Source organism: Rhinolophus ferrumequinum, chromosome 22 (genome assembly GCF_004115265.2).
Source record: "Rhinolophus ferrumequinum isolate MPI-CBG mRhiFer1 chromosome 22, mRhiFer1_v1.p, whole genome shotgun sequence".
NCBI lineage: Eukaryota > Metazoa > Chordata > Mammalia > Chiroptera > Rhinolophidae > Rhinolophus > Rhinolophus ferrumequinum.
Window position 1 is genome coordinate 14,532,343 of NC_046305.1, and position 25,405 is coordinate 14,557,747.

The following is a 25,405-nucleotide window of genomic DNA, read 5'->3' on the forward strand; positions in this document are numbered from 1 at the left end:
TCTGCTTTCTCTAAGAATTCAGTGATTAGTCTATTTGTCTTTACTGGTAAAGACAGAGCTCTTTTTTTTAAAGTTTGTGAGAACATTTTATCAGATCGAATAACTTCTTCTCACTTTCCTTTTTGTAATAGAATTGTAATAGAAGGCAATGTGAAGTGATGGAAAGCCATTGTGGCAACTCTGTAGCCCGTCTTTGAGCCATAGTTTCTTCACGGTGAAGCAGAAACCAGGCCTCCCTTGCAGGCCTTTGAGAAGATTAGGCATGATTTATGTCAAGCACCTAGAATATAATAGGCACTCAATAAATGGCCTCTCATTTTATTATTATCTTTATTAATATTATTTTCCTAGAAACTGGTCTCTAGGTAACACATAAGTTGTCAGGAATTTAGGGAATCTGTTGGGACTTGCCCCTTTTTTTGGGGTGCTCCTTTCACCCAGCTCCTCAGCATAAGGCTTGGAGGACTCATCTCAGACTCTACATTTTACCCACAATTCTTCTGTAGCTTTGCGCCTTTGTGTGCGTGCCCTGGGGCAGATGTTGGCCTCAGCGGCTCCCTACCAAGTACACCTCCAACTTCCACCTTTCTTTTTCTTTTTTCTAATGTTATCCTTTTCCCACTTTTCTCCATTCCCTTGGGTGTTCTCTGCCTCCTCGTGGCACTGCTTAGAGTTGCTGGAAAACTCAGAACTGAAGAAACCTGACCCTCTAATAGATTAGGGCCCAGAAATTGACTTCTGGAAGATCTGGTATATTTTTGCCTTTTCAGCAGTACAGGGGTTTCAAGATCTGCGCCTTTCCTCGTAGGTTACTGACCCTGCAGTATGTGCTGTTTTCTTTCCAGTACCTATAATTACCTGGGGAAAAAGACAAACCAGATGTTGGAGGCTTTTGAACGAAAGGACTTCTCTTCCGCCCTGAACCATCAGGTTAACGTTTTCTTCACTTCACATAAATCACAGCCTTTTGTCTTTCCCACTTGAGAAGTCTTCGTCTCTGGTATCCTACCATACCTGCCCTTATTAAAATGGCCTCGCTGCCTCTTTCTTTACTTTCCTTCCGTTTCTTACTTTTTCTTGTTTCAAGTCAAACCTGTCCATTGTCCATGCTTCCTACGTATCTAATCAGGACAGGCCCCCGGTGGGAATGACTCCTCTCTATTCCTCCTGGAAATGACCTCATTTTTGGTCTATGTTCAAAGTGTTTTGGGGACTATAAAATAATAGTGATAGATTTCTGGGGAAACGACCACATGCCATCCCCTTGAGGACATCAAATTTGAGTCACCGGAGTATATGAAGAAGCTTTGAAGCTGGTAACCTAAAATGGGGAGACTTTAATCCAAGGTCAGAGCAGGTCAGTTCTCTTCACCTTGGAAATGTGCGGAGAATGGAAAACATCCACCAGGCAGGAACCAGGAGCCCGGTGGGTAATCCAAAAGGAGACGCTGGCTTTGAAACAGGAAGAAAAAGCAGCAAGAGCTGATGTGTTACAGGGAAGAGCTCCGGGGAAACGTGGCTGCCATGACTATTACATGGAGGACGGCCTAGCTGTCCAGAGAACCAAGCCTCACTGGGTAGCACCAGTCTCAGCAGCTGGGTAGTGTGTGTACTTCAGGTAAATGGAATGAAGTGGAAAGAAATAGGGTTGGCTCAAGAGAAAGACTTGAGGAGGCTGAAAGGCATAGGGATTTTCAGGTTAACTAACTTGACGGGGAGGAGTATCCCAAGAATATAAGTGGAAATGAAAGGTATAAGCAGGATCAGAGCAGTTGGTCTGTCCAGAACACTGAGCCAGCCTGAATGTACTGCCGACTCAAAGTTTAAATAGCTTATTTAATACTCACCTTTATTCAGCCCCAGACCAGGTGAAACTGAAAGCAGAAACAGGACAGTGGCTTAGGAAGCTGTGCCAACTAAATTCAACATTGGCAAGACTTTGGTTTAAATTATGAAAAGAAGCCTGAGTTGTGCGGACTCTGGCATCTCTTTGCATTCATGGTTTTCATTTTCCTTAGTTCCCCAGAAAAAGTTTCTTTTGAAAACTCTAACCTGTTCTGAGCTGAATGACAGGGAAATCATAGGATGGAGTAAAATGTGAAGCAATTATGGTACAGATCCTTAATGATTTCTTTTTTTTGGCTGATCCACTTTTCATCTCATTTCTTTTTTACCTTTCGTCCCACTCAAATAAATCATCCCACTCAAAACAGTATTGGAAAGGAACTTAGTTTACCACATTCTCCGTTTCTTCTTACAGGAGCCAAGTGTGAGTGGGTCTTATTTACTCATTTATTCACAGGCCAAGGACTGAGCTGAGTGCATAATTTCAGTACAGCTGGTCTCTGCCCTAAAGGAGTTTGCAGTTGTGTGAAGAAGCAGACTATCCGTTACAACATTGTTTATAATATTAATAGCAAAAGATGGAAACAGCCCAAATAACCATCTCTAAGGAAATGGTTAAGTACATTATGTTTGAGTTGCAACCGAATTATATACAGCCCTTTAAAAGGATGAGCTAATTTTATATTTACAGATCTGGAATGATCTTCATGATATTAAGTGTAAAAAAGCAGCAGAGTGCAGACTTGTGAATGTCACGTGCTATAGTTTGTGTGTGAGGATAAAAAGAACATACACCTATATGTTTATAAGGCTCTGGGTATTAAAATTTTATTCAGCATTGAATTTTTGTTACTAGTATACAGTTGATTAAAACAACATCCAAGTAGAATGTTATTGAAAGTACATCTCTTAATGAGATAAATAGGAGCTGTTTTTTATGAATCAGTTCATGAATTCATGGGTCAATATTACTTAATGCTAAGACGAGTGAAAGTTCAGCATCAATACTATTTCCGGTTTTCGTTTTTAGAGAAATTAGTGCTGTGGAACCCTGTTCATATAAATTAGTAGGTAAGAATAGAAAAAAGTTTGTTATAGCACTGTCACTCAATTCTTTTTGAGTCCTATGCCAAAAATCAGAATGCATGATCATTTAATGATTTTCAGCTGACAACCTGAATAGCAACATTGAAAGCAGTGTTGAAAGCAAAAAAAATGAAAACCCTATGATATTTTTAGAGGACCCGTTATCCATTACGAGGAATCACTCTGTCACTCTCTTTGTTGATGCCAGTACCAACATTTTGATTTGCTCCTTTATTTGGTTCCCAGAGGTGTCCCAGGGCAATGATATGGGAGGTATGTCTTTGTTTTTTCAAAAGTGGGAGAAGAAAGATTGTGAAAGGGGAAATAAAAAAGGACAATGTGCAACCTCCATTATGTGTGAGTCCTTATTATGATCAATTTTAGAAAATAGCACTTAATGGAAGTTGAGGATCTAGAAATGTATCCCCAGAAATCTTAGCCTTGGCCAAATGCCCCTTACATATCTTGGAAAGTACCCCAGAAGTGAGTTTACCCCAGTTTGAAAATGACGGCACTAGCTGATACATTTACTTAATGTGAGCTAGATGGATAAGGTGCCTTCCGTTTCTGAACTCTCTGTTGTACAATTCTATCACTCGAGCTTCTTTTCTGCACGAGTCCATTTTATAAAGCTCATATGGATGAAATGATCCTACCTTACCCTGGATGGCTCTTAACCATCCTCAAGGGGCTGATTTTCTCCACTCTGACAGACCTTCCGGAAACTAAGGGGTGTGGGCTTTTTAGTTTGGGGTTTCTGTCATTTGACCTCTACATTCTTTAAATTGTTACCACAGGAATACTGACTATACATTTGTGTGTTCCTTTGCAGTTTTGTATTCAGAGATTTATCAACTTTGTGGTCAAACTAGGTAAGTGTCCGGCCTTGTCTGCTACTGGAGAATGTAAAGGAAATGGACTTTCTTCAGAGAAAGTCATGAGGGATTTTTATCACTTTCTTTGAGGGTTCAGCAGGAGCATCTTTTAATGCTCTATTGCAAGTCGAGTTTTATCCCCAAGACTGACCTTCAGGGCCAACCCTATACAATGGTGAAGTAAACCTAGTAGGAAGGTCTTTGGCATCCTTCTCCAGTTTAGCACTTTGCTCACCGCCCCCACTCTACACACACCCCCTTTTTTATTCCTTCTCTTCTACACCATCAGCCCTCCCCCTCTTTACTTGCCTCTGCTCATTAAAATTCTACACCCACACTGTGGCTGATCTCAGCCTAAGTCTTTGGAGGAAGGCAGTCTGAATATAGATCTTACTAAATTGTGAACGACTGGCAGCTCTCCCAAGAGTATTTACAACTTAAGAGGAATTTAGAAACACAAGTAAGCTTAGATGGATAGAGGATTGGATAATAGGACAACGTAAAATTCGAGGGAAATGCAGTAAATTTGAGTAGAGAAACTTCTCCAGAGTCTCCTAAGTCTTCTCCTATGATATGTGACAAATGCCAACAGTCACTCCATTTCTGGAAGAGATGGGCCTTGCCTGAGAACCTGGGTCAAGTCCAGGGAAAGTTTTAGGTTTATTCTGGGCAAACCTCCCACCTCCCTTTCAGAACCTTTCTGCCGTTTCCTGGCAACCTTCCTGAGCCAAGCATCTATTATGCAGTATGCCCCTCACTCTTCACAGGCTTCTCAGCGAGCTCTCTTCACCCTTCAAAGCCAGTGTTTCCCATTTGCTTTTCTACTCTCATGATTTTTCTCATATTTGTGTGCCACCAGTACTATTAATGACCTAGTATCATCCCCTTGTCCTAAGCAATACCTTTCGCAAAATGGTGGGTTTGGTATGATAGTTACATATTACTGAAGCACATTAAAGTAGATACAGAACTATTAAATTTTTAAAAGAACTAAAAGTTTACCTCTCTCTATGAGATCATTTTGCGTACCAGCAGTGATATTGTAACAGTTTTACAAAATATAGCTCTAAGATATTACCTGAAAGGATTAACTCTTTTGCCAGAATATTTGTATTTTAAAAGAGGACCCTTGAAGATAGTGTTTATGCTGTAAAAGAACATATCGTTAAAGAACTCATTTCAAACTTCCTTGGAAGTTGGAGTTTTCATGGTTTAGTCAGAGTTTATCTAAGTATCTCAGAGTTTATCTAAGTAAACTCAGTAGTCTTACCATGAAGGTAGCTTCCTATTTCACCATTGATAATAAGCCTGTGAGGGCCATTTTACATTCATCAAATATATTTTATGTATTTAATGATGCTAGTATTTTTCTTCCCAATGCTCAATTGCTATTGTAACTATATAAGTCATGTTTGACTTCTGCAGTTACAAGAGGTGCTCAAAGTGGTTACCATCAGCGTCCAGACACTTCTGATTACAATGAACTACTGCTTGAACAATGTTGACCAAAGTGTCCACTTGTATACATTTTTTGGCACCCCGGTATACACACACACACACACACACACACACACTCACACACACACACGGTGCCAAAAAAATGTATACACATTTTAAGAAAGAAAAAAACTATATTAAAATTACGCTGATGGTAACCACTTTGAGCACCTCTTGTAATTGCAGAAGTCGAACATGACTTGTATTCATCTTTTGTTATCGGTATATATTGAGTATTACAATTTTAACACAGTTTTTTCCTTTTTAAAAATGTGTATACATTTTTTGGCACCCTCTGTATTTATATCTGTGCTGTATTCTGGATTATTTCCTGAGATCTACCTTCAAAATCACTAATTTTATCTTTAGCTATATTTTCTACTATTTAGTTTCACTGGTTATATATTTTTCATTTCCAGGATTTATTTTTGGCTTTCCTTTCAAATCTTCTTGTTCTTTACCATGTTTCCCCGAAAATAAGACCTAGCCAGACAATCAGCTCTAATGCGTCTTTTGGAGCAAAAATCAATATAAGACCCGGTCTGATATAATATAATATAATACCCAGTCTTACATTAATTTGTGCTCCAAAAGACACATTAGAGCTGATGGTCCTGTTAGGTCTTATTTTTGGGGAAACACGGTATATCCTTGAATAAGATCACTCTCATGGACCATTTGGTTTCAGTGCCTCCTCACCACACTGACCTCTATATTCCTGTGACCTTGGTCCCTCCTTGCTTTTCAGTTGACTTTGAGTCTTACTCTGTTTTGTTTGACAATTTGTCAATTGGCTAAAATTTTTCTAGCATTTCCATGTATTTGAAGTAGGAAAAGGGATCCCCTAAGGCTGCTCAGTCTGCCATATTGACTAGAAATGTTCCCATCTTTTAGTCTACTTAATGCTGTCGTAGTAGTCACTCTAAATCCCTTCTTTGGGGTGTTTGTGGTGAAGTGGACAGTCCCAGTCACGTTTCCTCATTTATTTTTCTTTTCTAGGTTTTGGAGTGTCCCAGACCAAAGCCATCATGACTCTGGTGTCTGGGATTCCAATGGGCCCACCCCGACTTCCACTGCAGAAAGCCTCCAGGGAATTTATTGAAAATGCAGAAGCTAAACTGAAGAGCCTGGGTTTCCTTTCTTTCACTGATTTAAAGGATGGAAACTTGGAGCCCTGTAGCTAATGCCTCTCGATCAAATCAGGGTGTGTGCATGGAGATATAATCCACCTTGAATAGTGCATTCATTTCTCAAGGACTTTTTCAATGAGCTTGAACTAAACGCTTTCCTAGCAAATGAAATCACACACCAATCCTACAGAACTTAACTACGATCCTACAGAAGTTTTATTTTCAAAGGGGCAAAACTTCTATTAATACAAGGAGTTATGAGCCCTAAGTCATTCAATATTTCACAAAATCTTTGTGGAGAAACATCTGCTTATATGGATGTAATGGAATCAAGAAGAAAATTGTAGTTGATTATTTCTATCTGCCTTTGGGGGCTCCCACGATCTTGATTTCTGGTTCTTAATCCTATTTTAAAGTTTTCTAATTTTAAACCACTGTAATGTACTTTAATTTTAATAAATATTCATTTGGAATCTAGGCCTACTCTGAGCCATTTAGGCAGGTATGGTAACTTTAATGACAAATTATGACATGCTTCAGCTATGCACAGCTCACTTCGCTGCTCAGTCTAACTCTAGAACGCTTGCTTTTAGGTCAGGTTTCCCCCAAAACATTGGATTAGGTGAAGACTGGCATCGGTTCCTCTAACGAAGGGGTCCATTAGGGGGATTCTCATATCAACAATGGCAAGGCCTTCCAAAAATAATTCAAGTCTCCACTTGTTGCTTTATGAAAACTTCTTAAAGCTCAAAGTTTCAAGGAACCAGAGTTCTGCCGGCACCACAAACTTCCCCTTTCCCCACTAGAAGGAAGTGTTTTCCCTATAGTATCCTGAATTGTTGGAAGTGAAGGCCACTGTCCCTTCTGCAGTGAGCCCAGGGTCTAGTGTTATTTCCCAGTCACGCTTGAAAGCAGTCATTTTTCTTCAGTGATAGGTTTGGGGTGGACCCAAAGATCTCACTTTAGCTTTCCCTATACACCTTCTTTACTCTTTTCTTTCTCTATTTTATCACTGGCTGTTTAATCTCCTTTCTATCAAACCCTGGTGTTTGTTTTCTTGTAACAAAGTGTATTGACAGTCAACCCTTAGTGATTTTAACTTTGACTATCTAGTCTATTAATTACCTAGCGTTTTTGTTTTTGTTTCTTCTCTAATTAGTCTGCTCATTGGTAGAGGAAAAGAATTTGAAATTCCTATCAATTCTCTTTATTTTTTATCTTTTAAAACTATAAAGAAAACTTTTTAAAATGAGAATTTGAAATTATCAGTGAATTCAATTATCTTTGCTAACCGTATCTTTAATTGATCAGCTAGTTAAGAGTCATTATATTTATGTCTCCTCACTCCTCTTTTTGCTCAGGAATGACATGCGCTGTTTTCTCCGATTTCTTTCTCCTTCAGGAGTAAGATATCTGAATAATAAGTTGGACTATAATGGCTTATGTGAACTTATATTCTATCTCATTGAAACTTATTTCTTTATAGCTGTTAATTTCCTGAAAGAACAAAAGTGAGTTTTTGTTACAGTCATTGGTTGTGCGGATGACATATCCTTACTTAATGATACAAAGCCAAATTATTTTTTCAATGAAGATAAATCTTGGGTATCCACAAAGCAAATAACTCTGTTTTTGATCTTCTAAAATCAGTGCTTGGAGAACTTTTAAGATGGTTAATGAGATTTTATGAACACAAAGAGAAATATAATCATTAAATCAAAATGACCAGTGGGGTGGCCTGTTAGCTCAGTTGGTTAGAGCGTGGTGCTATTAACACCAAAATTGCCGGTTTGATCCCCGCATGGGCCACTGTGAACTGTGCCCCCCTTAAAAAAAATAAATAAAATATAACAGCTTTCATAAAAAAAAAAAAAAATGACCAGGGCGGAGTTGAGCTCTCTATATTGTAATATCCAACTCCTAGATATGAACGAGTATTATATAGCAGTAGTTTACTAAAATTGTTGCATATTGTGAACTTACTATTATCTTTGAATTTAGATTTTAATATTAAAACTAAAGTGATGTGAAACATTTCATCCAACACAATGCTATAGTCTTTTCACCCTCTACCCAGCATCTAGTTTGTAACAGACATGTTTCCTGAATATGCTCCTCTTCTGGGGTTTTTTTTTCTTTTTTGGTTTGTTTTTGTTTTATTGTTGCTATTGTTCACTTTTCACTGAAGGTGTTGAGTTCTGGCTTTATGTGTGGATCTCCTCAGCCTGGGTGGGAGATCTTTAGTCTTTGTCTCTTTTTTCCTAAGCCCCCTGCAGCTTTTAGTAAAAGGAAGCTCAAGTTCATCAGGGATCAGCAGGGACTCTCTCAGGGTAGGTGCTTAAATCAGGATTTCCTGGCCTCTTTGGATTCATTTCTTCACTTCACTTTTGTTTACCTGTATAGCATTTTCTTACTTTCTTGGCAGCACAGCAATGCTTTTTTTTTTTTTTTTTTCCAAACTGCATTCAACATTTGTTATTTTTCAGTGGTAGGATTACTTAGGGCATCTCCATTTTTTTCCCCCCAAGCTTTGGAATCTTTCACTTTAGAAGTCTCTTTTAAATACAGCAAATGTATATTTTGCTATGTGTTCCAATCTGAGAGTCATTTTTTCTTAAAAGGTGAGGATAACTCATTTACCTTTATTGAAAGTTTTTCTAATGTAGTTTGCAGAAGGAAACATTTTGTTTATTCATGCAAATACAGTACATTCTATACTATTATCCAACAGGAAATTACAAGTTCTGGATATGGGAAACTATCGAATTCATACTGAAAAAAAGTAAAATCCCATAACCTTATAGAAATGTATTAGTATCAGTGAAAGCTGGTATAAAGCAGGCAACAAAATGTTTAAATATATAAATGAATGGGGAAATAAACACCTTAATATGGGAACCATAAAAGCCAATGAGAATAAGGTGTTTCAATGACCACATAAGTAAGAAGCAAGACAAACTGTAAACTAAAGTTAAACTAATTTCTATAGAATAAAGGCAGAGAAAACAAATATAACTGTAAAAATGGAACAAAGCAAATTGCCAAGTCCAATGAACTTGAATAAATTTCTGTGCAGGTAGCCATAGAGCTTGTAGATAAATGGTTCAGGAGAAACTGGTACAGTAGATACAGAAAAATAATACACATGAATGACCTCCAATGGAATGCTTGCTTATAAAAAAAAAAAAGAAAAGAATAGTGCCTGGCACATCGAAGTTCAGTGAAGTGTTAGTTATTAGCTTTCGTAGCTTTCCAAGGCATTCAGTATCAGTTCTTTATATGATAGAGAGAAACATTACATCACCGCCAAACCTTTGAACCGATACCTAGCAAAATAAAGTTGAAAATGATTCGAAACCCAAGGCAAGGACCGAAATGGAAATTTACACTTCAGAGCAGTGACTAGCACCATGAGAGAGAGCCTTTTGCTAAGTGATTTTAGAGGAACAACAGATCAAAGAGGCATAGAAAAGGGTGCATGTTTTGAAGCTTCATCTGCAAATGTTAAGGTAGATCTTAGAGGGTGCTAATTGCTAAAGGAAACTTAAAAAGATAATGCCAGTCATGGCACCCAATCCCCTAGGGACTCTAGGTCTGGGGTGCAAGGACTAAATTAAGAACCAATTTAGTAAAATTCTCCATAATACTTGGAACCTAAAGATCTACCTCTGCAAATTTTGTTTATATTAATACTTAATATGTTGACATTTTAAATACTTGCAATCCATTTATTCTAGTTGAGTGTCCCTTATCATAATTAACTATCAGGTACCTGATAGTTAAGCACCCTGAAAAATACAGAGAAATAGAGGATTAATGTCTTTCCCCGAATGATTTTACTCTTCATTGAAGAGAGAAAATAAAAGAATGAGTAAATGCTAAACCGTGTTATTTGGATTGTAGGAGAAACAGTTCTAAAGGGATTGATCACTAAGAGCTAGAATAGTTAAGAAAAAAACGTAATGAAAGAGGTGAAAAATAAGGATGGATAGGTATGATGGGCCCAGGTTAACTTGATTAGTCTGGATTCTCTTAAACAACCCCAACTTGAAATATTTTGTATTGCTTTCATGGGAAGCACTAGCGTTCAAAAATTTAACAGTGATCACTACAATAGTTAAGGATACCAACTATTCCAAAATCTCTGAAGACAAAAGGATCTCCAGTTTAGGACAAAACAACTTTGCAGTTTGTAACCATTCATTAGTTTTTACTGAGCCCTTAACGATGTACCAAGCACTGTGACGAGTGGCCTGAGCCAGGCAGGCAGGGTTCCTGCCTTTACTGAGCTTACTTCTTTATCAGGAGACGTTCGATTTAGAGTATCTGAATCACTACAATAACACCTATTGAACACCGATTCCGTGCCAAGTACAGAACTAAGTAAGCGCCCTTCATGTGCCATCTCATTTAATCATCACAACCACCCTATAAATCTAGCACTTAAGATTTCCAGTTCTGACTTCGAAGGGCACCTCATCGACTGGGAGTCTCGATGAGAAAAGTTGCGGAACAATTTGCTGCATCAAAATAGTACAAGACCCCAACTTTCAAAAATGTTCAAAAGCAGCCAGCACACTCCCGGAAGTAGCGGGCTGGGGCGGTGCAGGCGAGGCGCACGGGATCTCCCAGGCGACCGGACGCTCCGCGCCGCGATTTAGCCGCGGCCCCGCCCCTCCCTCGGGGCTCCCTCCGCCCCAAGCTCTCTTTCTGCGCCTGCGTACGCGCACTGGCCCCGCCCCCTGGCGCCGCCGTCGAAGCCATTTTGCCGCCGCCTCCTTTGCAAGTGGCGGTGCACTTGCCCGGTGTGTGTGAGGAAGGCCGGAGCCACGGACCGTCCTAAGAGGGTTGTGCTCTCGGGCACCAGGCAGCGGAGGCTGGTAGGGGAAACACTTCCTTATTGCCCGTTGGCGCGGCGTGGGGCCGCGCGGCTCTGCAGCGGGGCTTTGTTGGGCAGCGCGGGCGGCGGTGGCGGGTGGGGGAAAGGGCGAGCAGCCGTGCGGGGTCCCGGATCGAGGGGTGCGTGCTCGCCGCGCCTGCGGTGCCACGGCCCCCAAACCTTTCGCGCGGCAATTTCCAGTCTTGTCTGCGAAGCAGCCAAACCCCACTTCCTCCGGCCTGCGTGCGACGGTGGCGCTGTCTCAGCTCAGGGCAGTGGGGTGAATGGGCTGGTGGTGAGCCCGCCGTGACGCCCCCCGCGCCGAGGGCCCTTCATTTATTCATTCAGGCCGCGAATACTGCGCGCTGCCCTGCAGGCACTGTGCGTGGGGCTGTGAACGAGTTAAGCGTAGTCCTTGAGCCTCCCTTACAGAGGTTGCTGTCGTGGGGGTCGGAGATGATAGGAAAACAAACGACTGCAGGTTTCGATAAAAAGCGGTGTAACGAAGGAGCGACTTTAGAGAGGGTGGAAAGGGAAGGCGTTTCGGAGACGGACCTTTGAGCTGATTGGTGCGGCTCAGCGGTGAAGTCGCTGAGTAAAAGCAGAACTACCGAGGTACGAGGGATTAGTGAGTGCTTAAAGGCAGAGATCGGAAAGAAACTGGAAGGCCATGTGATTGACTGGAGTGTGATGAGAAGGGCTCTGAGAAGAATGGGTTTTAGGGTGGCGACAGTGGCAACGGGGGAACCATTCAGGACGCCATTGCTCTACTCCAGGAGTGCAGTCGTGGTGGCAGGGGACCTGGAGAGAAACTGATGGGTAGAAGACATGTTTTGGAGGCAGAATTGCGTGGTAGATTAGGAGTCAGACTACCTGGCTTGGCATTCTGGGTCTCCCAGTTCTAGGGACTCTTTGTCTTCTAGGGCAAATCATGCTCTCAGTTTATTCACCTGTAAAGTAGGGATAACAATAATAATGCTTTCTATAGTTGTAAGGATTAAGTAAAATAGTTCGTGTAGGTGATTTTCTCCAAGGTACGGAGGACCTTGGAGTGGATGACGCGCAAGCTGTGACATGAATAACTTAGTGGATGGTGGTACCATTTAGGGTACCATTTAGGGAGATGGGAACACTGGGATTTCAGGGAGGAGGAACAAGTTTGGGAAGGAAATTTAAAATTCTGTTTTGATTGAGATGCCAAGGTAGCATTCCGAAGAGTGTATTAGTGCTACATTTAGATGAACTTGATTTTGGAGCTTAAAGAGAAAGGACTGAATTTTCAATATGTTATAGATTTGGGCATCATTAGCATATAAATGATATTGAATATTATGGAGTTAGATGAGACTACATACCTAGGGAGGAGGAAATTTGATAGCATAGTCCTTCATATTTAATGTTATTCACCCTGAAGGCTTTTTTTTTTTAATTATTCAGGAGTGGAATTTAAAGATAGATATCTTCAGTTTTCCACAGCTTTTCCATTAATAGGATGGCCCCAGGGTTAGTCTGTCATTACAGGATAAACAGGTTTATGCTAGGGTCCAGTTTGATGACATCAGATTTAGGTGCTAACAAAATGCACTAAACATTAATGGAAGACAAAAGTTTGATGTTAGTAATGGGGTTTCTTTTCAAAGCAAATTAAATTTCATGACATGTTTTCTCTGGTTCTAAATTTAGTCTCAGATATCTTCTAATTTAGACCCATATTTTAGACTTATAGTCTTCATAATTTTTGGTATTTTATTAACCTGGGAGTTGAGTGAGAGTGCCAACAAGTAAGTATGGTATGTTGCACTTCAAGAAAACTTAATATCTTCAAATTTTCATACATAACAAGGCCTAAAGGAGAGTTTCGTACAGAACATTTAAGTTAATAGAGTATTGTTTTCAGTTCAAGTATTGAATACCTAAAGTGTTTGGACTACAATTTTGAGAACTGTTAGGAGACATAATCAGAATGAGAAGAAACGATTGGATGTATACACAAAATGATGGATGATCATTTCTTAATGTAATAAATAGTTTGGGTTTGAATTTAGGATTCCACAGTTACTTGAAAACTTTGCTCTAGTTTCTTCCTTTGTAAAAAGGCGAAAATAATATCTGCTATATAGTGTTATCTACCATTGTTAGGATTAAATGAGTTAAAACACATAAGGTGCCTATTGTAAAAATTGAGACATTGCATAAAATTTTTTTAAGCAAAGGTAAAAGTCACTAGTAGTCACCCAAAGATAACCATTTTGGGGGATATTTCTTTTCCAGGCTTGATTTATGCATATATACTTTTTATGTAGTTCAAATCGTACTTTTGTATCTGCCTTTTCTTGTAACATGTTAGCAACTTTTTAATTATATCATTAAAATTTCTTCATAGGCAATTTCATAGCTGTGTGATAGAATATCCTGTACTTAATTTAGATTTTCAGTAAATTCCAATTGATTATTTCTAGCTTGGTAATTTCCAGTGTTTACTCTTATAAATAATGTGTTTTAAACTAATTTTTGTTTTCTTAGGTCTGAAGAAGACACTTGAATCATGGGTGATATTAAAAATTTTTTGCATGCCTGGTGTGGCAAAAGGAAGATGTCTCCAAATTATGAAATTAGAGCAGTGGGGAACAAAAACAGGCAGAAATTCATGTGTGAGGTACTAAAAAATACAGTTTACGTTTGTGATTTTTGAGGCTTATTTTGGTCTTAAAAGAACAATGTTTTTAATGCTTTGCAGGTTGGATAGTGTTCTTTGTTGTAACTTGACTGCTATTCTGTATCATTATACATTATTTTTAAGTGAGCATTACTTTTAAAACAATCTGGTAGGTAAATTATTCCAATTAGAGCATGTATCTTCTTCAGTTTCCGTAGTACCTGTATGCAGATTAGAAAAGTTGGATCAGCTGTTAGCAGTTTTACTAATTCCTATATTAAGTAGAGCAGTTCTTGATTGCTTTAAGTCTGAGTGCTTAAAATAAATACAATTGGAGAGCTTTGTTCTTGGGTGTTAAAATCAGATTTTAATGTGGAACATTCTGTTACATGAGATGAGAATATCTGAGTATATAAATTAATAGTCTTATTTTTGGATTAGTTTATTACTGGAGAACACAATTCAAGCTTTTTCATAAGACAGCCAGTCCATGAATTCTCTTAGGGGGTTATTTTGAGTGTGTTTATAGAGTATATCTCCAATAGTTAGCTGTTGTCCCTTAATGGGCTATTGAATTACACATTTTTTAAGCCCCAAAATTACCTAGAATCTCAGTAACCTTTTGTTTACTGTTAGGTTCGAGTAGAAGGATTTAATTACATTGGCATGGGCAACTCTACCAATAAGAAAGATGCACAGAGTAACGCTGCCAGAGACTTTGTTAACTATTTGGTTCGAATAAATGAAGTAAAGAGTGAAGAAGTCCCGTCTAGTGGGGTAAGTACTTACGGCCAAGCACTTGAGGTGTGTTATAAGGTTGTGCTAACCCAATATGTACGGAGACTCAGGGTGGTCATTTTTCAGTGTTGTTTTCAAATATATTAATGTGTTCTTTAGTGAACCTTAGCATCATATTATCTCAGCACTGGGATGAGTTCCTGAAGATTTAATTTGATTTTTTTTATCATGTACCTAACTAGTGGGCTTGGGAAATTCTTTTAATCTGTATTTCTTACGGTTTTCTGTATTTCATTCATTCATTAACTGATTTTTCAGAGCTTATTGTATTCTGTGTACTTCCAAAGATAACATTTTAAACAGAATATAAAAATCGGTAACATTTTACGACACAGTGTTTGCTCCCATTGACACTTCCTTATATAGCAGAGAAAATGCAATGAAATATTCCTGTTTTGATACCATGATTATTTTCATTGTAATTATGTAAGTATGCAACAAAGACCCCTCTCTAGTACTGTTTTTAAGAAAGAAACACTATTTCCCATTTAATTAAAAAATGAAAATTTGAATTTTCACAAAAATAGAGGGATGGTTGACATTGTATAAAGATTAACATTATGATTTAAGTATAGCTCTCTTTGGTGATGTAAATGAAAGATTCAGTTTTATAACACCTTTAGAAGTATCTGTACCAATTTTAACAATTTACTTTCACTGAATTTTTGTATGCTGCCTTGCTTATTATGAAGGCAAAAATACAAGTACATGGTGTATTTTATTTCATTGCTTTGACCCAGAAGTCAAATGACTTTCTAGTCTAGTATATTGTACCTCTAGATAAGTGTAGGATTTTTAATTACATTGGTTTGCCAGTCTGTAAAATGAAGATATTGGACTAGGTGATCTTAATGATTGATTGTTTCTGGCTGTGAAAACAAGATTGCAAATATCTTTCAAATATTTGAAACCACTGATATTTGCTCCACATGTTATGAATTATTCTGTACCTTTTTGCCTCTTCCTCTCGTCTTGCAGTGTAGGTCTGCCAGAGGCAAATTCTGTTTAATTTTCTTTTATAGGAAAATGTTATTTTACCTTCTTTCTTGAATAATATATTCACTATAATAGGATTATGAGGTGACATTTTCCTTCTTTAAGAGATTGTTTTATTGTCTTCCATTGTTTTCTGATGGGAAGTCAAACTAAAATCATTTCCCCCTATATGTAATGTGTTATTTTCTTTGGTTGCTTTCGTTTTTTTCTTTACGTTTGGTTTCTGTGGTTTGACTATGATATGACTAGGTATGGGTTTCTTTTGTATTACGTTGGTGCAAAAGTAATTGCGGTTTAAAAGGTTAAAAATAATTGCAAAGACCGCAGTTACTTTTGCACCAACCTAATACTTAGCCTGCTTGGGGCTTGCTGAGGTTCATGAATCTTTAAATTTATGTGTTTTGCCAAATTTGGGAAACTTTGACTATTATTTCTTCAAATATTTGTTCTGCTTCATTTTTTTCTTTTTCTGCGACTCCTATGTTAACATGTATGTTAAACCTTTTGATGTTACCCCATAGGTCCCTGAGGCTGTCTTATTTCCTGCTTTCTCTCTTTGGGTGATTTCTATTGATTATCTTCAAATTCACTGCTTGTTTTCTCTGTCAACTCCATTTTGCTCAAGTCCATCCAATGAATTTATTTTAGATATTTCCTTTTTTCACTTCTAGAATTTTCAGCTTTTTTCTCCCTTGTGGCATTTCTTGCTTTTTCATTCATTATAAGCATATGTTCATAATATGAATGTGAATTTCCTTTATCTCATTGGGTATAGAGCACAATATCTGCTGTACAGTCCTTGACTACTAATTCTAACATCTAGGTCATCTCTGAATTGGGCTCTGTTGATTGTATTTTCTGTTGAAATTGGATCACCTTTTCCTCTTTGTATGTCAAGTAACTTGGATTACATTCTGAGCATTATGAACATTATGTTATAGAGACTAATGTTCCTCCAGAGAGTATTGCTTTTGTTGTATTGTCAAACAATCAATTTGGTTGGACTCAGTCTGTAAATACTACGTTTGAGTAACAACTCAAATCTCACTTCAGTTTTCTGATCCTTCACTAAATGGTTTGGAGTCTGTCCTGAGTTATGTGTAGTTCAAGGGTTAGCCAGAGATTTGGGCAGAGTTTATACACAGAATTTGAGTTTCCTCCCTCTTTACTTTCCAGGATTTCCTCCTCACTTTCTACCAGCTTTGGTTTCACCAAACTCTTATCCTCTGATACTTTAGGTCAGAACGACTAGGTTTTCAATTGGAGTTTTAGCTGCCTCACATCACAGTCTTTCCTGGGGCCAGAAGCCCTAGTAAACATGTTACTCCTTTGCTGTTCCTCGCTTTCTCATTTCAAATCCTCTTCAGAATCTGTTAGCGCTTTTGTTCACTTTTTAGTGCCTACAGATAGTTGTTGGGGGTCTTTGGTATTTTTTTCTCCAGAGTTCATATTATCCATGGAAAGGTCAGTCTTGTAGGAGCTTTCTTGGCCATACCAGAAACAATACCCTATTGTCTTTTTATTGCTATCATTTTAACATGCTCAGATCTTTTCCATTAAGTGCTCTGACTATGCATTTCCTATTTTCTCCCTCACTTTCTGTGTTTCAGTTATGCGCTGCTTGTATGTGAATACAATAAAGAAATCTTTCAATCAAAAATACTGAAAATAATGACATGAATAAAGCTTTATCAGGCAAAATAAAATGGTAGTAAAAATATTAATATCAGAATAAACTTTAAGGAAGAAAGCAGAAGAGACAAACATCAGTTCACAGTGTACCAATCCACCTAGCATTAGAAATGCTGATGTATGTATTGGCAAAACTAAAATGAATGTGAGAAAGTAGCAGAGGGACCAAAACAATGTACTAAACATTTGGAAATTCGAACACTTGGTTCTAAATGTAAATTAAAAATTGCAGTTACAGACTATTTAGGTAACAGTATATATCAAAACTCTGGAAGGCCAGGGAGCATGCATCATCAGTTTATACTCTTATACTCTTTATACTCAAATAAACTCTTATAAAAATTAACCTGAACAAAGAAACACTCTAGAGAGCCAAAGGAGTTGTCATTTATTCAAGGGACTTCAGATGCTTTTGTTACTACATAAGAAGTAGTTTTGTTTTATGTTTTAAATGAATGGACAAATAACTTTCAGCTCAGGATAATAGAACAGATAAAATAGGAAGAAATAAAGAAAAAAATCAGAAATTGCTGAATTAGCAAAAAGGAAAGTAAAAGTTTTAAGTAAAAATTTAAGATTAATTGTTTCTAGTGGGTTAGGAGAAAAATCTCAAAGCCAGTTCTTTATTGCAAATAGTTTGAGATGTACTGCCTTAGGGGAATTTCAACAAGGCCAAACTGTCCACTGTCATTACTATTACTCAGTGTACTGCAGTAACTAAAAAGAAAAGGAATATGTAATGTAAGAAGAGAAAGAAATGAGGTGTAACTATTAAAAAGTTAATTGGAAAATTTTCCTATTCACTGTAGTAGTAATAATTATAAACAACCTAAGAATATGTGGTTTATACGACCTGTAAGAACAATGCAACAGGTTTTTACTGAGGCACAGTGTCAGAAACTCTTAAGAGTCAGATTTTACTACACGTACTTGACAGCTAAGAATTCAGCCTGCCACAGTTTCAGCCGGCAGAAGACGCAAGACTTCTGAGTCGGAGACAAAGGAGGTTATTACTCATAGCCTAGCAGGCAGCATTAGCTTCACGTTTGCATGGGTTCTCCCTTGTCCCCAAATCTCTTGGGAAACAAATCTGTCACCTACACCGGAGTACGATATTATCTCTGTCTTCCAAGGTTATTTGCTGTTCATATATCCTGGAGAAGATGTTTAGGCAAGACTTGGAGAAACACAAGATATCCATGGAGAGAATTTGTCTAGACAGATGGAAGACATGGTGAAATGTAGGAGCCATGTTGTGTTTCTGGATGGGAAGTTGTGTTATTGTAAGATGTCAGTCAGTTCCTTGTAAGGAAGTTAGTTCTCCCTGAGTGAACTATAAATTTAACATATTATTTGATAAATTAGACAAACAAGTTAATTAGCAAAAATATAATTGCTGAAGAATACCCAAAGAGAATTGAAGTGGAAAGTATTAGCCAATCCAACCACCTATTAATAAAGAATTTTAATTATTTTAAGATTACAGTAACTAAATTGGCACACTACCAGCTGCAAAATGGGAAAAAAACAACCCCACCAAAATACATTAGAAAATAATGCAGAACATGTCTCAGGATCAGAAAGGCCATTTTATGGAGAACGAACAAGGCAGAAACTAGATTTGACTAGAGAAAACTAGCAAAATACCTTTTGGGACAATAAGTAGCATTAATAAAAGGAAATGGACAAATTTTTTACTTGTACGACAAATAGTGAATAGCACTAAAATGTTAAATTCTTAGAAATTAATGAGAACAGTTGAATATCCAGATAGAGTAATGGGCAAAGAAAATGTAAGTTAAAATAATACGTTGCTACAACAAAATCCAAAATGAATACTGGTAAAGATGTAAAATTTTTCTATAATTCCCAGAATTGGAGAGGATGTGGGAAAACAGATCCATATATATAGTGCTGGGCAGTAGTATCCTGTGGAGTATTATGGTGCTATTTAAAGTGTTGGTACCTTTTAACCCAGGAATTGCACTTTTACAAATTTTTTGTAAAAGAAAATAAGCCAAAGTACAAAGAGTTTATGGCCGTGTTGTTCTACAATTTCTTTTAAGATTGGCTGCAATCTAAATACCCATCAACATGGTATCGCTTGAGTTACGTATAGCTCGTGTGCGTGCTGCTGTTGAGTCAGCTCTGACTCCTGGCGACTCTATGAATGAATGACATCACAGCCCTGCTCGGCCCCTGTGGACTCATACCTATGGCTGCTTTGATGGAGTCGATTCGTCATCTCACATTTGGTCTTCCTCTTTTCCCGCTGCCTTCTGTTTTTCCCAGCATTATTGTCTTTTCCAAAGAACCCTGTCTTCTCCTTTTGTGCCCGAAGTTAGAGCAGCTTCAGTTTTGTCACTTTTGCCTCCAGCGATGTTTCAGGCTGAATTTGCTCTAGGATCCACTTGTTCATTTTTCTGGCTGTCCAGGGTAACCGTAGAGCTCTCCCCTGACACTGTATTTCAGATGAATGATTTTGTTCCCATCAGCCTTCTCCACTGTCCGACTTCACATCCATACATAATAATTGGGAATACAAGGCTGTGGGTGATCTTAGCCTTCGTCTCTAATGACACATCTTTGTTCTTAGTGATCTTTCCTAATTCTTCCATTCCTGCCTTCTCTTGATTTCTTGGCTGTGGTCTTCATTTGAATTGATGACTGAACCCCAAGCAAAATCTTTTAACAGTTTCCATTTCTTTGTTGTCCATGTTCAAGTTGTGTATTTCTTCTGTAGTCATGATTTTTGTCTTCTTGATGTTCAGCTGCAGTCCTGCTTTGGCACTTTTCTTTCACCTCCATCAGAAGTCCTTTCAAATCATTGCTATAGGTTGGTGCAAAAATAATTGCGGTTTTTGCAGTTATTTTTTACCCTTTTAAACCGCAATTTTCCACCAACCTAATACTTTATGTCTAAGTACATCCATACAATGGAGTAGTAAGTCATTAAAATTCATGTAGATCCATATTTAAAGAAGTAGAAAATATGTATAAAGTATTTTGCATTTGTCTTGGAACTTTATGTTTCCTCTCTGGAAACCTCTCCTCCTAGATATCCTCTTGGTTGGCTCCTCAGTTGCTTCATATCTTTTCTCAAATGTCACCTCAGGAATGTGGCTTTCCCTGTTTGCTTTATTTAAATAGTGATCTCTCACAGTCCCTATTTTTCTTTTTTGCTTTATTTTTCTCTATAGTATTGTATCATACCTGACTTGTATTATTGTCTAGCTCTGTAAGAATACAGAATTAGAATAGAGCTATTTGAATATCGCTGTGAGTACAGACGTGTCTGTGTTAATTGTTTTACCCTCAGTACCCAGAACAATGTCTGCATGTAGAAGGCTCCTTCCTAAAAAATACTAATTGAATGTTGAATGTATTTATTAAGATACTAAGTAGAAAAAGTAAATTAACTATACAGCATAAACTGATTCTACTTTTTGTGGAAAAATTATATTTGTGTACATATTATATTTATATATAAACTCTCTAGATGGAGAATTATGAGTAATATTTACTACTTGTATCTTTTTCTGCCTGAAATGAGAATTGAATAGTTTTATAATCACTGAAAACACAGATGTTAATATTATCGGGAGAGGAGGGTCAGCACTTTTAAGTATCAAAGAATTTACTAGTCCCTGTGAAGGCGAAATTGCTGATACTGCCTTGACTTTTTCACTTAAAGGAAGCACCCCTTTTGCCCCAACTTACTGATACAACTGACACCATAGCAGATACTGGTGAAGGTTTCCCAGCAACCCGGGGGGGACCTCTTCCTCCACATCTGGCTCTCAAGGCAGGTAAGGGACTTGAACATGTGCACCTGACTGAGAATAAGTTGTGTGCGGTGTTGCTTGGTCGTCACTTCTCTCACTTGGATAAAAATAACTACAGTAAACTCTTAATGTTTAGAGAGATCCCAAGGCCCTCATAAATTTGCAAATACCACCAGCTCATATAATTCTTCTTACAAAGTGTATGGTTTAATTCTTTGCTGTCATTAGCTTTTACTAATTCCTGATCTCTGGGTAGATTTGCACAGGCTAGACCTTTGGTTTAAAGGGTCTTATTTCTTGCCTGGTCTTGTTTCTAACTTACTACTACCAAATACATTGTAGGCTTGTTTGTTTACCTTGTGGATCCCAGCCATTGCTGAATTCTATGTATTACGTAACTTTTATTGGTATGTCCACTGTAGGGTAGATTAATCAGGATATGTGGTCGACTTACTTAAGTCTCAAATCCAGTGTTTATGAAATGAGAATAACAGGAAAATTTACTGCTTAGGATTGTGAGGAGTGAGTTTTTTAAAAAGCATGTAATAAACGCAGTGGAGTTAATGATCAGTCAGTATTAACTCTTTTTAGTTACTCTGCTTTTTTGTCAGGATTCATCACTTTCTTACACCTTTTCAGCTTCTTTTGGTCACCAGCACTAGCAGATAGCTTTCTTCCAGGATCATATTTAGCGAAGAAACAGTTTTATCATTTAATCAGTGATTATATATGTAACAACTTGAAAAACAAAGCTACATTGAGAATGTATGCTGGATTGTCAGTCATTTATGATCGTTACTAGTAGCTTCCCCTGCATACCTGCCTTGGAGTTAGCATTACCAGTCTCGTAAGTAACACTTAAAATGAACACTTTTCAAGCAAGTCATGGAGATGTCAGGCCCTTTCCAAATAAATGACACCTTGGAGTTCTAATTATGGAATGCCAAAAGCTAAATTAGGAATATTCTTTAAAATATTCAGGATCTTTCTACAATATGATTCATCAAGAAAACAATCATTTTCTTTTCCTTAATAGAAAATAATTCTGGAGTTGGGGCCTCTTGTGGTGGTGCTCCTGGGCCTACCTGGGATCGAGGAGCCAACTTGAAGGATTATTACTCAAGAAAGGAGGAACAAGAAGTACAAGCGGTGAGGCTGTCATCACCCTGTGTTACATCTTGGGAATGTGATCTAAGACTTAGTTCACAGCAAGATTTAAGATATTTGCAACTTGATAATTTGGTGATTCTTTTAAGTGGTTTTCTTTTGTTGTTGTTTTTTTTTTTTTAATTTTTCTATTGGGGAATATTGGGGAACAGTGTGCTTTTCCAGGGCCCATCAGCTCCAAGTCGTCGTCCTCAATCTAGTTGGGGAGGGCGCAGCTCAGCTCCAAGTCCAGTTGCCGTTTTCAGTCTTAGTTGCAGGGGGCATAGTCCACCATCCCATGCGGGAATTGAACTGGCAACCTTGTTACTGAGAGCTCGGGCTCTAACCAACCGAGCCATCTGGCTGCCGCTCCAGCATCTCAGCTGAGCAGCAGCTCTTTTTCTTCACTCTTAATTGTGGAGGGCGCAGCTCACTGGTCCATGTGGGAATTGAACCAGCAACCCTGTTGTTCAGGGCTTGTGCTCTAACCAACTGAGCCATCTGACCACCCCTAAGTGGTTTTTGAGACAGCTTGTTCATAAATGACACTATACACCTAAGCTATCCATTAAATCTGATCATTAGAATTGCTTATGATATAAAATGGTTCTTTTCCTAGTTGTAATAAAAGGTCTCCTTTACTTTGTAGGAAATATAGTTACCTCAGTAAACTTCATTTTGAGAGTACTCATTGTAAATATGCTTTGATAAGACAACTTATTTTCCTACTTATTATATTTAAAGTGGTAAAACCAGCACCAAAAAAAAAATTGTCAAATGTTTCTTAGGAACAATTTAAATACAGTACCTTAACTAATACCTTGTTCATACGATAGAGCCATCAGATACAATATAAACTAATTCCAGCTCAATTTTGACTAGGATTAGAAATTACTAAAAGCAGGTTTTGCATTATAAAGGGGGGTACAAAGAAGGCATTGTTAGAAATTTCTGTGCTTAAACATTCATAACTAAAATTAGCGCAGCCAAAACTTAATTTTCATTGCTTCAACAGACTCTAGAATCAGAAGAAGTGGATTTAAATGCTGGGCTTCATGGAAATTGGACCTTGGAAAATGCTAAGGCTCGTCTGAACCAATATTTCCAAAAAGAAAAGATCCAAGGAGAATATAAGTACACCCAAGTGGGTCCTGATCACAACAGGTTTGCTTGTTTCACTCTTTGATAGTAAGTTAGGGTTGTTTTGGATATTCATTGTTCTATTTTTGTATGTATCTGGTTCAGTTCGTGAATTATTTGAGTTGTAAGAAGCAGATATATTACTTTGCACAAGAAAAATTGTCATTGATTTGCTATGTGCAGTTTATCATGATTTGCACTTATGTATGATTTTAGCTGTAGAAGTTGTTTTGCAAAAATCTGTTTGTGTTGCGGGACTTGTAAGGGTCTCATTTGAACGTGAAGGCAAAAATCACAGCCACACATGGTGGTTTGTCCATAATTGATTTAAAAATCTGCCAGAAGTGAGGAGTTTATTCACTGCAGTATTGTTAGAGGCAGTGGTAATGATTATTTCTTTAATGGGTCAAGTTAGACACTTAAGTTATAGAGTCTCGGGGGTAGATTGCATTACATCTAAATCCAAATTTCCCTTCAGCTTTGAAAGTTGCCAGCTCTCAAGAATACTGTTGTTGAAGTTTTGAGGGCTTATTGTAAAGCTGAAAAGCCTCAGTCTTTGTGAGTTAAATTAGTCTACTTTTATTCTGTTAAATTTATAAAACTGACATACAGGGAGGTTGTTGTAACAATGACAGTATGTTTCTCAGCCTGCTTGCTGTTCTTCCTGAGAGCATTCCAGGGTGTAGTAATTATTACTCCCAGGAAAGCTCAGATGGATTAGACTCTTCTGGGGGCACTGTATTTTTATTGGAAGGGAGGGAAGGAGGTTATAATGGAAACCTGGATGATTCAATTTGCTGTCCTTATATGAAATTGTTCAAAATATGTTAAAAATATTTTCCTTGAAAATCAAAGTATTCTCCCTTGGGTGCATCTGGCAACCTTAAAATAATTATTACTAAAATAAAACTGACACTGTGGTCGAAGTGATCATTCAGAGCATGGTTCCCCCTCCTTCCCACCGTTTGGTTGAATCCTGAATTCTCAAATACGTAATTCTGATGTCAGCCTTTAAAATCCTCTGTGGTTGTAAAGGAAAGATACAGTTGTTGATGATTTTCCTTTAATGTTTTGTCCTTCTGAACTGATTGGGCCCAGTAGCACTGGGTGACTAAGAACAGACAGGTAACTGAAGTGTGTCTGCAGCTAGTTGTTGTAAACGTTCTGTGGTGTCAGTATCGTGCTGACTTCTGATACCAGGAATTGAAGAATTCAGGATATGATGAAATCAGGGAGGCAGAGACAGTCTGGGGGGGGGAGCGGGCAGGACCGCTTGGCTCCTTGAATGTCCTTTATTTAAAGGCATAACATACAGCAACACCAGAGGTCTCGTTCATACACACATGTGCTGCTGCTTAGGCTGAACTAAGCAATCACATGGGAAACGATTGTAAACTGATTTCTGGTGTCGCTGTTCCCCCTAGGTGGTGGAGAATGAGATTGACTTTAAGCCTGGCTGAGAAACATACTGGCATCAGTGTCATTAATGAAAGGGTGGATGTTGTTCCCCTGAAAGTCAGTGGCCTTTGACCCCTGAAGCCGCTGTGCCTGAAGGTCAGTTCACAAGAGATATAGGAAGGAGTCTAACATTTGTTTTTTTTTCTTAAGCCTCACCTAACCTTTCATTCACAGCACAAAGTCAAGGTTAGAATGTACCTGAGCAATGCAAGGATCAGAAAGCATAATTTTCAAACGGTAGTTATTCCCTTGTTAAAACCTAAATCATTCCCTACAATCTGCTAGCAATTTTAGCTGTAATTTTCAAAACTACTTTGTTCTCCAGGACCTGATTTAAGTCAATGTGATATAAATAAGCTAAATTTCTTTTTTCAAGGGCAGCTTCCAACTGTAGGCAGATAGCCCTGCCTCAGGAGCCACTC

At 38.1% G+C, this 25,405-nt stretch overlaps 2 protein-coding genes and 1 non-coding gene across 6 annotated transcripts in view; all 3 read left to right on the top strand.

The window, feature by feature from the left end:
* NPL (N-acetylneuraminate pyruvate lyase) overlaps positions 1-7,019 on the top strand; it is a 28,952-nt gene extending 21,933 nt beyond the window's left edge. For 2 of the 3 annotated variants that reach the window (XM_033093645.1, XM_033093646.1), the window contains 3 exons: positions 846-930; positions 3,764-3,803; positions 6,303-7,019. In XM_033093645.1, coding sequence (XP_032949536.1) covers positions 846-930; positions 3,764-3,803; positions 6,303-6,487 — 310 coding nt within the window. In that variant the 3' untranslated portion in view covers positions 6,488-7,019. The remainder of the gene's footprint in view (positions 1-845; positions 931-3,763; positions 3,804-6,302) is intronic. The other variant, XM_033093647.1, reaches the window with a different exon arrangement.
* A 1,149-nt stretch (positions 7,020-8,168) lies between these two features.
* Positions 8,169-8,242, top strand: TRNAN-AUU (transfer RNA asparagine (anticodon AUU)). Its single transcript has one exon. It is a non-coding gene; the product is annotated as a tRNA-Asn (tRNA).
* Positions 8,243-11,177: 2,935 nt separating this feature from the next.
* Positions 11,178-25,405, top strand: part of DHX9 (DExH-box helicase 9) — a 45,935-nt gene continuing 31,707 nt past the window's right edge. Inside the window, exons 1-6 of one of the 2 annotated variants that reach the window (XM_033093143.1) lie at positions 11,178-11,313; positions 13,836-13,968; positions 14,605-14,745; positions 21,149-21,263; positions 22,276-22,388; positions 23,401-23,549. In XM_033093143.1, the coding sequence (XP_032949034.1) occupies positions 13,858-13,968; positions 14,605-14,745; positions 21,149-21,263; positions 22,276-22,388; positions 23,401-23,549 (629 nt within the window). In that variant the 5' untranslated portion in view covers positions 11,178-11,313; positions 13,836-13,857. Of the gene's footprint in view, positions 11,314-13,835; positions 13,969-14,604; positions 14,746-21,148; positions 21,264-22,275; positions 22,389-23,400; positions 23,550-24,949; positions 25,080-25,405 lie in introns of those variants that run through there. The other variant, XM_033093144.1, reaches the window with a different exon arrangement.